At 39.6% G+C, this 12,589-nt stretch overlaps 1 protein-coding gene across 2 annotated transcripts in view; it reads right to left on the reverse strand.

Annotated features, from left to right (window-relative positions):
- The window catches only part of glcci1a (glucocorticoid induced 1a), a 134,735-nt gene that overhangs the window by 23,113 nt on the left and 99,033 nt on the right, over positions 1-12,589 (reverse strand). For both annotated transcript variants that reach the window (XM_007904777.2, XM_007904776.2), the window contains exon 5: positions 9,594-9,746. In XM_007904777.2, coding sequence (XP_007902968.1) covers positions 9,594-9,746 — 153 coding nt within the window. The remainder of the gene's footprint in view (positions 1-9,593; positions 9,747-12,589) is intronic.

Genomic DNA, 12,589 nt, shown 5'->3' on the forward strand with positions numbered 1-12,589 from the left:
GAGCAAGGAGCAGGACACGCAGAAGGGCAGCAGGTAACAACTGAACAACACGTCAACTCCTTCAACATTTGAATCAAGTGGAGATTGTGAAGGTCTGCAGTGGGTGTAGAGTTTGGATGTCAACATTAAGCTCTGCACTGGCAGGTTCAGGTACAGCATGCTTAGAGATGCACCTAATTCCATGTTACATCACTCTCAAAAGAGTGCTGTTGTGCTAGAACACTTTTAAAGTAATAATTCTTAAATGGTTATACAACTGTACGCTGAACAGAATAGAAAGCGCTGGTTTCCAGTTTCTCAGGATGCTTACCCCAACGTATTGCCAGCTTCCTTAATCCTCAACACCAGTTTATTATTGCCACCAGTGTCTACTTTCAGGAATCTGGGGTCTGCAATGTTCTGAATTTAAGAATTTTCTTAAGCTTTGTAGAGATTTCTCCAGATAATTTTGGGATTCAGAATTGATAAAAAAACAAGGAAAGCAGACTAGCAAATGTATTGGAGATTCATACAGATAATTCATGATTGAATCAAGATTTGGAATAAGAATGAGACAGCAGCAAGAACAGAAAAAAAGGTCTTATTCTTCAGTCTGTTTATACCAGTATTTCAGAACTATACAACAGGATGAAACACCTGATTATAAATTGCAAAAAATAAAATCATAAAAGCCCATGGGGAAAGAACACGAATGTGCCCAAAGCAGTGAACTAGGCAAATGTCACCACCCAGAACTTGGCAATGTCGGTATGACCCAGTCCATTAGCTGTCCATGTAGAGAGAGTGAGAGTGTGTGCGTTCTGTGGATTCTCTCTCTTTATAGACGAGGCAAATTCTACACCATCTAACGTGTAAAGCCATTATGTACCTGCAATGTGTGTTACACACCCATTTCATATTTGAAGGCAGAATTCTAACGCACAAGAGGACAATGGACTCTACATTGATATTTTTGAATGAAGAAATAGCAATGTAATTTTACACATTGGTGACTATAAAAGGAAGTGCACATAAAAATGCATTTCAGTTACAGTTAAAATACTTCGCTTCATGCTACATTTAATTTTGCAAGAGCTTTGGTTTCAGCAAAAATACATGCAACAGTATTGTAAACTCACCACAGGGCTGAGAGCATGGACGTGGAGGGCGTGAAAGTTTTTTCACAGGGCTCCTGCAATGGCTCAGAGGATTTAGTTTGTGGGTAACAGCCAATTCACACTGGAGATCACAAGCTGAGTTAGCTGATCAGTCAGAGCAGCAATAGGAAAGCACCCTCCTCTTAATAGAGGCAGGAAAATAATCTAGTTTTCTTGCTGCTCACCACAGTACAGGGACCCTTCCTGGGCTGTGTTTTGGTATCAGCCTGGCTTAGTCGGTAGTATTCTCACCTCTGAGTCAGAAAGTTATGAGTTCAAATGTCTGCACTCACATCTAAGCTGACTTTCCAATTCAGTGTTGGGAGAGCACTGTATTGTTTGAGGTGTCGTCCTTTAGATGCAACATGAAATCGACGTCCCATCTGCCTGTTGGACAGGCGGATATTAAAGATCCCACGGCACTATTCAAAAAGAGAAGTTTCTCCAGGTGTTCTGGCCAACAATTCCCCAAATAAAATTGGTTATTCACCCTATGGCTATCTGGGGGACATTGCTTTGAGAAAAATTGGCTGCTGCATTCATATACAAAATACACAGTCACTGCACTTCACGGTATGTCCTGTGAAGTGCTTTCAGACGTACTCCTGACCTGAAAGATCCTACATCAAATGTAAGGATTTTACTTGGGAGACATCGCGTGAGAACGGGTGTGAGCTCGGCTGTGCTGCTTCCTGTGGTCCAAAATCTGCCAACTCTCACTGTGAAGGCGCAGACATGAATAATAATAATCCTTGCATTTGATATAGAACCTTATCATCTCTTCGCGATCTCTTGGGTGAGTTACTGCATGGTGATCACCACCTGCAAGCTCTCAGAGTCAGAATCCATTGTGAGAGGAGGGAGAAAAATGGGGGAAAAAATTAAAAATATTTACAAGAAAGGGCTCGACATTTAACTTGTAAATTTTTGGCTTTACATAATGTTCAGCAAATATTAAACATTGTTTTCTTGCGTAAATGTCAACAGTCATGAATATATTCATTAAATATATCCATTTAAATACTTAAAAACTCTTTTAAAAAATGTAAAAGTTTTCTCCAGGACAAACATGAGAGAGAAATGGTTTTCATAAACCATCACAAAGCTTGCAGCACCTGAGCCAGCCTGGTATCTACACTCCCACTCTAGGATAATCACACGATATTTGGAAGGACTAACTTCTTCCCAAATTCAGGCTCAAGGCTAACCTCATTGACCGTACTTTCAGTCATCTTTCCCTTCCCCACCTCCCTAGACTCCCTCTCCCACACAGCAATATTAAGCACCATGGGACATTCTCCCGACGTGAAGGATGCCATACGCATGTGAACTTATATTGTATTGTAAATGCAAATTAATGGAAATTGGGGGTGAAGGGAAGAGACAAAAATGCTATTTTTTAAATCACAATTACTACTGATTTTAATCCCTGTCAAAGCAAGACTCCAGTCAGACTCTTAAGTGTGAGCAGCATCAAAATAGAAGTCACTGTTGTATTTTCTTCACTCGTAAACATTATGTTAAATTCAATTTAACAAAACGTGATTTTTTAATAAAATTGTTTGGGACGCTACTGAAATTATGTGGAGTCCTGTAGCTCAGTGGTTGAGCACTCGCTTTGCAAGCTAGAGACCTGAGTTCAATTCCAGGCAGGGCGAAACCTTGGGCAAGTTTCCTTACTCCACACGCCTAATAATAATCCCTCCAAAAAAAACCAAAAACAATAATAAAATTGGTCATTTTCAATCCATGACTGTTTGTGGGACATTGCTGTGCGCAATTGGCTGCCGCGTTCGCCCACAAATATACAGTCAATTCACTTTACAGTGTGTTCTGTGAAGCGCTTTGGGACGTCCTCCCGACGTGAAAAGCGCTATATCAAATGCAAGGATTATTATTATTATTATTATTATTATTGACTGCTCTTAGTCTCTGTGGGAGAAGGGCAGGTGAAGGCATGTAAAATAAATATAGCAACAATAATCTTATAATGATCTTCAAGTAGCCTCAATTGCTCGGTGGATAAAGCCACATCTCAAGCATGATACTGAGCATATATAAGGCATGTTTGATCGCTTATCTGTGCTGAGCTGGATGACCTCAATTGGTGGAAATAAGTAGGAGTGGTGTTAGAGAAGGATGACAATCCAGAGAATGTTTTGGGAGGTCAGCTGGTTGTCTCACACATTCAGTATCCAAGAAAAGTTGGTGTCCACCGCAACCCTCAGTTACCAATAAGAAACAACAATTGGGACTGATGCCCCTTGTATCTTCCAATTAATACTTTCAATGGCTTCTCTTGAGCAATGCAGAACTATTATTCCGCACTTGGGGGCATCCACCATCATGTTCCACCAGGTGGCCCAGTGTTCATGATGATGATTTCAGCACAAAAGGTCCAGGTGAGTCCACCAGCAGCACAATATTGTCTGCAAACAGAAGACTCTCAATCCAACCAGAAAGGCCTGGCATATATACACCAAGTTACCCGCAAAACTTTGCTGACAATGTAATGATATTATAGATATTACTGATAAAGAGCCTTTCTCAAAGCACTTCACAGGATATAATGTAGAGTTCAGTGTCTGTGTATACCAATGTCCCACAAATGGCCATGAATTGAAAGACCAACTTCATTTAGGGGATTGTTTGCCAATGGACACTGGGGGAAATTCCTTCTCATTCTGAATAGTGCTATGGGACCTTTTAACGTCCAACTGAACAGGCACAGATGGGGCCTTGGATTAACTTCTCATCCGAAGAACAGTATCTCCAACAATGCAGCACACCAGTTAACCTAGGCTACTGGGAGTTCAAAGTTTTGATGCTGGCTTGAACCCAAACCCAGAGACGGGTATGCTACCAATATAATGTCAGACAAGGACAGCCTTGAATACGATTCCCCAAGTTGACAGTAGACTGTCGATAGTCATTGCTTAAGCATGAAAATAAGATTAAAGCATCGCCATTGGGACAAGATACTGGCAGGAACCCATAGAACTGCACAGTATGAAGAGTACCTTGAGGAGAAGAGGAAGAGGGAATATATTCAATAAGTGAGGATAAAATGCTGCTGAAGAGTTTATAGATTAATAAATCCCAATCCAAACACTGCTCTTTGCTGAGTTCTTGTCCTATAGAGCAACCACGATACATTCATTTCCCAATTACTGAGAATGTCAATAGTACGTGCCGAGGTGAACTTGCTGCAGCAAAATGAGATAGTCTAAATGAGACGAAGGGTTGGGCTGGAGATGTAGATTACTACAGTGGTTTGCAAAATATTGGTTTAGCAACCAATATTTTGAATGTGAAAGCAAATTGGATGCCTTCCAAAGTGTGTGCTTTTATCTGCAGCCCCAGAAACCTGCACAATACCTTAGTCTGATGCCAAATGTTTCAATATCTTGATTAAATCTGTGAAAAGTAATCACTGGATCTCCGTCAACACACCTTGAAAATGGCCTGGTATCAATAAAGGATTGCTTGAAATTACAACAGTAAATAATGTAATTCAGTTTATACTTCGCTCTGACAGCATAGCATGCACATTAAAAGCAAGATGTTCCTCTCCTTTCTGCTCCTACCCTCATCTATTAAACATTCAGCAGATCACCGTGCTTTCCACGCTAACCAGAAGAAAGAAAAGTTACCATCCATTTTGTATCCTGAAAATAACACAAAGAATTCAGCATTATTGACAGCAGTGCACAGTGTAGGAAATTTTTTAAAGTATGACCTACATTAAATGGCAGGAAATGGCAAACCTCATTAATGTCCTCCAGTCAAAGAAATTTAAAAAAGAAAAAATGATTATAAAAACAAATTCTATTCTCATCCCCAACAAACCCATGCCAGTTTTCTAGGCTCTTAGATAAGGTGGCTGATCAGGTAATAGGGGAAGAACTGGAAAGGGATCCAATCCCTGCAAAAAACAACTTTTCACAGCAGCTACAGTTTAGTATTAAATAGCAACCAGGCTTGTAAGCCTTTGGTATTGCCTAATGTAAAAGAGGAAAGAAAAACAGTACTTGTTTATTGTTCCTCTGCACTTAACATGTCCAAATTAGTCAAGTATTCCAAACATATCTTTCACTTTACAGTATATTCTGTGAAGCGCTTTGGGACGTCTAGAAGACATAAAACTCTATATCATATGAAAGGATTATTATTATTACATCTTGGACTGGTTTTTACTGGATGCAAAACTGAACCCAAACGAGTCCTGCCATCCTTGTACCGGAAATTACTTAAATTAAATGGCTTAGGCAAAGTATTCTCAGAACAGCTTGCTAGGATTAACCCGGTGACTAAACTACTGAAAGCAACAGCTTCCCTGGCACTACTTTAATTCCAGATCAAAACCATGCACGGCAGCGGTGGTTGGCATCTGGTGATTCTGCTGACAATGCCCCAGGATTGGTAGCTGGGAGGTGTGCTAGGGTGGGCACAGGAGTAGGCTTTTTCTTGACTGCCCAAATGGCATTGCTCAAACGGGGATTGTGAGGTGTGTGCTCAGCCAGAGTCATGGCTCCCAATGGATCGTCTCCTCCCAGGGAGAGCAGCTGGTCTCACCAAGACCTAGACTTGCCCAGAGACTTTGTTCATCTTGGATTTTTTTTAAAAAGGGACTCAGCTTGACGATCAAATAGCTTGGTAACCATACAACCATTCTATCTTAAACATTTAAGAATTTTCTACAGTTCCCCGCTAAAGCCTTAATTTGGAAACCAGTTATTTTTAAAATCGAGGGAAATCTGCAGTCAAATAACATTCGACAGATCTTGTGTTTCGGTAGTTAAAATCTAGAATATTTACATAAACCATTTTTTTTTACACTGATATTTGGCATCCTGTACTGAGCTGCTTGATTCAGATTGAGAACATTGCTTTGCATCAGCGACAGCAGTAGCTCATCAGCACACACCCTTCAAGTTAATAAAAAAATAAACCACCCAAATATTTATGCTGTTGGCACGCCACAACAAGGTTCCTGTGGAAAATGTGAGCTACGTCTTTGCATTTGTTTTTCTGGTATGAAGTGTACAGGCCTGTATGGTTGTTCTACATCATAAGTGCTTCAGTCCACAGTTATCCTTCTATTTTTTTCTATTTTCCCTTGTGGCACTTCAGAAGAGATTTGTGAGGAACCACGAGGCAATGACTGGTAACTTGTACATCTCTATTCACGTTTAGAAGAACTGAGGAGACCTTTTACCTCACAGATCTTTCAATTTTGCCGTAGAAGAGAGAGATGATCTCTTCGCAATACTTTACCATTTAGATTTCTTCCCACCTTTCAGGCTTCTATTGGGAGCTGGTTTCCACTGCTCAAATTATGACTGAATTGTAAGAAAACTGTACAGGAACATCAACCAAGCAATACTCCCATATATCTGCACTTTCCAACAGGTCACTGGATAGTAATGGGAGTAACTCTGCCAAGTCCTTCTTTCCCAGGTTTTGGGATGTTGAGGCCAACCGTGGTCCCTCGTGGGCCCTCATTACCATCCGGGCTAAGATACCCCACCACCCCCATCAGCAATGGGAACTAAACTTGGACTTTTCAGATGGGATTATTTCCATGAGTGACTCTGTGGGGATGGGAAACTGACTGACTGAACCACCCTCTTGAGTTATTGCTGAGAAAATCTCAAGAACTGTGCAGAATCCTCATTCTCCTTGGTAAACATACAATTGACCAGGCCAGAAGGGGACAAGTGTCCACACTGAAAAATACTTGTAAAAGACTCAGTGTACTGAGTTTGTTGATGTATTATTGTTAACCACTTGAGCACAAAGAGATGTGGTGATCATGCAGGGTTAGCACTTAGCATCAGAAAATCTTACCAAAGATTTACTGCTCGGCCTATACATTAGTTCAACACATATGCTAATTTCAAATTTAATAAAAAGTCTCATCAAGCATAACATTTCCACTTCCTGGATCCTGGAGTTCAGTAGCTTAGTGGTTAGAGCACTCGTCTCACAAGCGAGAGAACCTGCGTTTAATTCCCGGGCAGGGCGAAAGTTTGGGCAAGTTTCCTTACTCCACACACCTGTTTACCGAGCAGTAAGTAAGAACCCGGTTGTTAGTCGATTGGAGAGTTGGGGGGACTCCGGGATGGAGTTATTTATAATAATAATACTTGCATTTGATATAGCACCTTATCGCATCTTTGAGACGTCTCTAAGCACTTCACAGGATATACTTGTAAACTGAATTGATTGTATATTTTGTGGGCAAAGGTGGTAGCCAATTGTGCACAGCAGTGCGCAGTCATGGATTGATTCATTATAATTATGATCTTTTTGTAAGGGATTTTTTACCCCCAGAAAAGTAATCCACCAATTGTCCAACAACTGGGTTCCTACTTACTGCTAGGTAAACAGAGGCCTGTGGAATAATGAAACTTGGCCGGGAATTGAACCCAGGTCCTCTCGCTTGTGAGGCGAGTGCTCTAACCACAGAGCTACAGGACTCCAGAAATGCAGCATCTGAAATACAATGATTTGAGTCAAATAAAACCATAGGTCTCAAAACCCCTGCAATCTCAACTTTTCTGATACCATAGCATTAAAATTTTAGATTGTGTAGAATTTGCGAAACGTCTTAAATTCAATCAGTTTTCCATAGATCTTAATTCTGAGGCACTTAATAATTATCTCTCAAAGAGTACAGCCAAAGAGGCCCATGAGCAAGAAGGGAAGATGTGAAAATAGGAGGGAAAAGAGTAAGAAAAGCAATGCACCCTTTGTATCATAACATGTAGAGGCAGCATTAAATTTACTCGATTACAATCCATGGTTATGGCAATCAAAAACAGGGACAATTTGTCTTACAAAATGAGACCAAATCTGAAATTTTCCAATATTCTGCACAATCTTAAATGTTGAGACAATGATCAGGCCTACAGCACATTCATGATCACACCACACCAAAATGTGTGATCATGAATGTGCCAGAGTGGTTAGAGCACTCGCCTAATGAGAATTGGTAATTGTAAATAATAATTGTGCAGCTCCAATGTAGGGTGCTTTACTATTTTCACTTAGAACACAGTTGCACTGTTGACCTTGTTCACTGCACAATCCTGTAGCTGGTCCACTCGCTTCCTGCGCACCAACCGGCTTTACATACTGAAATGGCTGATTTGCAGGTCACCCTCGGTGTCACTTCCCGCTTTGCTGCACATGAAGCCAGTGACGCCAAAAAGCATCAGGTATGACCTAAATGACCCGGACATCGACCATTTTAGTTTCCTACCCTAAAAACACAATGCACACCAGCTGGATCTATGTGCAATATCACCCTCTTATTGTGTCTTGCTGTAGCGCGGGTGGGATTTTATGAATCCTAACACCATCTTGGAATGCAGCTGAATGTAGAACTGAACCATGTTGTGTCAGCAAATAGGTATGGTATGTCGTTCATCAGTTATCAGAAAAGACAGGAGTAAAAAAAAGCTGAGGAAACAAAAGAAAGTAAAGAAGAATAACATTTATACATACTTTAAAAAAAAGACTTCAACAGAATTGCAGAACACAAGAATTAATTTTGTTTAAAAAAAGGCCTTTCTGGCTTTAAGAAAATCCACATCCCTAACAAAACATTTCTTTCAATTTTCAGCTAAGGACCCTTGCCTCAAGCAAAATTTTGTCTTTCCATTTTGCACGGTTTCTGCATGTCCTGACATCACAACTTCTTCTGCGAAACGGCCACCACCTTTGACAGGATTCTCATTCAATGAGATCAAGGTTGCTGTCAAGGGGAAGCTTGAACCACAAGCCCAGCATTACATCATTTTCCTACATGTCTTTGTTGGGGGAAAAACACCTCATGGTCACCCGGGCGACTTAAATAAGCAGCCACTGATTGCTCTGATCAGAGGCACAACAGGCGCCTGAAAAACACTCACACAAATTCAAAACATCGAGAAATGAGTGATGTAATCAAATGAATTATGTCACCAGTGGGATTTAATGCCCTCCCGAGAAGCTACCAATGGGATCCATGCATGGAGTGAATAAACAGAAGCTCGCCAGTGACTGAGTTCACCTGTGCAATAAAGTATGAGAGCTCAGCGGTGCCCACACAGCTAAACATACGTGTCCTCCCCCTCGTTTAGCAATCGTGGAGAGAAGCACTGCCACGTCTCTGGCAGTCGACAGCACATCCCGTCGACCATCAAATAAGATTATTTTCAACAATATGCTTGGAAAAGCCAGCCCTCCCAAATATTCCCAATCACGTGACTTTAAACAAAAGGCAATCTTGTCGGATTCAGTGTTGACTAAAAACTGCGTGAATCTAATTAAGCTCAAGTGGACTTTATGGGTGTTAGCAAGGGCATAATCAGTCTTCACAATTCATAACCTGTTAGAAGATAACAAGCATTGGGTTAAGTTAAACATACATCCTAGTAAACCTTGTATTTAAGGGAACTTTGTACTCACCCTCGATAGCTCCTCCTTTTCTCCATTGTCTTTGATGAACATTCTTTCGATCTCCTGATTTATCCCCTCTACACTGTTCTGCACGCGGGAGATGGCAGACTTTGAGACAGTAATGTTTGATGCTGGGCCTGGGATGAATCTTGCTGCAGAAGCCTAGAATGGGGAGGAGAAGAAAAATAGGGTAAACAGTTCATAGAAGAGTTTTGAGTAATGCACACAATACACCCTAAAAAGCTTGAAATCCTTCATGGTCTTAGCCAGGGTTTTATAATAATAATAATCCTTGCATTTGATATAACACTTTTCACGCCTTCTAGACGTCTCAAAGCGCTTCACAGAATATACTGTAAAGTGAATTGACTGTATATTTGTGGGTGAAATGCAGCAGCCAATTGCACATAGCAGTGTCCCACAAACAGTCGTTGATTGAAAATAACCAATTTTTTATTGTTTTGGAGGGATTATTATTAGGCGTGTGGAGTAAGGAAACTTGCCCAAGGTTTTGCCCTGCCAGGAATCAAACCCAGGTGTCTCGCTTGCAAGGCGAGTGCTCTAACCAGAGCTACAGGACTTAATATTTATATATCCAGCACCAATCAGCAATAGCAGCATGTAGGAATGAACTGCAGGGATATATTCTTGGATACGCCATGCTCAATTAAGGGTTTATAATAGTAGATGTGAATAGTACGAGGTCCAATAAAAATTGTGCAAAATAATTTCAATGCAAATCGTATAGGCAGATAATGGTATTTAAGAGTAGCTTTCACTGAGCTGGAATGTTGAATTATTTGGGACACCATTTGGCCATTCCATTGCCTTAAAATTTAAGGTTGTGACAAATTTCTGAAAATTCTCAAGTTAAGTTTTAATTTACGAAGCTAGTTTACAAAAAAGAGGAAAAACATTTTTTTCCAAAATAAGTATGAACTGAGGTCTGATAGCAAGAAAGTAGAATGTGAATTGTGATGGGAGAGGAAGAAAAACAGTGGGAAAACATCAAGGTGTCAACACCTGGACAGATATCACATTTTATTTCACTTGTAATGTAAGTGTTGGCTTGGCTTGGCTGGCAGCACCACTATTTGAAAAGAGAAAGGTCCAAAATCCTGACCAACAATCCACAGATGAAAAAATTGGTCATTCATTTCGTGATTATTGGTGGGACATTGCTTGTGAAGCTGTTTTTTTATTTTTTTTATTTTGATGTGATCAGGTGCTATATCGAGGCACTATTTTATTATTGAAAGCACAATTCAATATATCAAAATTTTGTGATGGCAAATGCACCACAAATACTGTAGGAATTTTATATGGGATTTCTCCAGTTTGTACAGTAGGATCACAGAACAAAGATGCCTGGAAGGTATTGGTGATCAAGCGTACAATAATGGTACTGATGTGTGTTATCCACTTCAAATCTGTTCTTAGCAATAAGGTAGAAATTCAATGCACATCCAAAAATCTGTAACATTACCAATTCTGACTTCAGGCATTTTTACCAACTGTTCTGAGTTTTAATTAGGTCCCTAGAGTTGCGTCACAACAGCAAATGTCAAATTACATTGTCACATTCACCCAAACATACAAATCACATCAAGGAAAATTCGAAAAACTTCTAAAGAGCCTGAAAGTATTGACTTCCACAGACAGATTCTAGATATATAGACAAGAACAGCTAGATACAATTTCTGCATGCTTCAAATGCATACTGTAAAAAAAAATAAGGGAATGTGAATTATGTTCTGTAATGAAAACAACAAAAAGTGAATATCATAATATAAGTAACAGAGGATGGCTTTTCATTTCCTTCTTATGGCCTATCACAAGAGAGCTGCAGATGTATGGGGTCCCTAGGCCCATTTGAACTAATTCTTCCAGAATACCCACCCTCATCTGTCTAATAAACTATGCATTCAATTGTGAATTCCCAGAAGGATTACTAAATAGTGAGTCTCAGATGTGTTGTGGCTGACTGTAGAAATCAGTCACCAATCTCAGTTCCAGCTTCACACTACCAGAGAAAACTACTCCAGCTCATCTGGGATTCACTATTTACAAATCCTTTTGTGATTTTCTCAATTTAAACCCCAATGTAATTTTTTTTTAAAAAATGATAAAAATGAAATTAAATGATAAAAATGAATTAATATTGTCACAGAATTATGCAGCAAAAAAGGAGGCCATTCAATTACCATGTCTGTGATATCTGAAAATAAGCTATCCATTTATCCCCATTGCCTCCGCTTTCATATTTTTCTTTTTAAAAAACGTCCATTGTCTTTTGAAAACCCTTTTGGATTCTGCATCGTCAATTTGATTTTTGTTTTTAAAAAAAGTGGACTTAATTATGAAGCAAAATTAATGAAGAATGTGGAATGATTTCTTCAGTCCACTCTTTTCCACAAAAGAGAAAATGCAGAAAAGTTTTAAATTTACACTCAACTTCGATCCAGAAAGAACAACCACTACCCATTCCGAATGGATGAATGGAATTGTGAACTTGCTGACATAAAATGTATGCTAGGCATGTTAGGTTATCCTCCAGGGATCCAATATACAGTCATGTAGTGATGCAATATCAACTCCAATAGCATAATGCTGAGAAATGGAATAGAAAGCATGATTGTCATCTCACTGCAGTTACATTTTCCTATTATGTTGAAGTACCAACTTCACAGTACTAACTTCCTGTATTAAGCAGTGTACAACATTTCCCATTTTAACTTAAAATATGACTTTTTAAAAAGTATATTGTTTGTAAATTTACTCCATAAAATATAGAAACATATTACATATTAAACTAAAGGGAAATTCAGATACATGCATACAACTCCTCACATTTTTCTTCATCTTATTTTCGTCTGATTCAATATCAAGTGAACATGACCGTTTTGTTGGCAAATTTGTCAGCCATTTGTGCCAGCAAGATCCTAGAAAACAGTCATGAGGTGTATGACCAATTTATGTGGAGGAATGTAGTCCAGAACACTGAC

The sequence above is a fragment of the Callorhinchus milii genome, unplaced genomic scaffold, assembly GCF_018977255.1.
Source record: "Callorhinchus milii isolate IMCB2004 unplaced genomic scaffold, IMCB_Cmil_1.0 Scaffold2, whole genome shotgun sequence".
NCBI lineage: Eukaryota > Metazoa > Chordata > Chondrichthyes > Chimaeriformes > Callorhinchidae > Callorhinchus > Callorhinchus milii.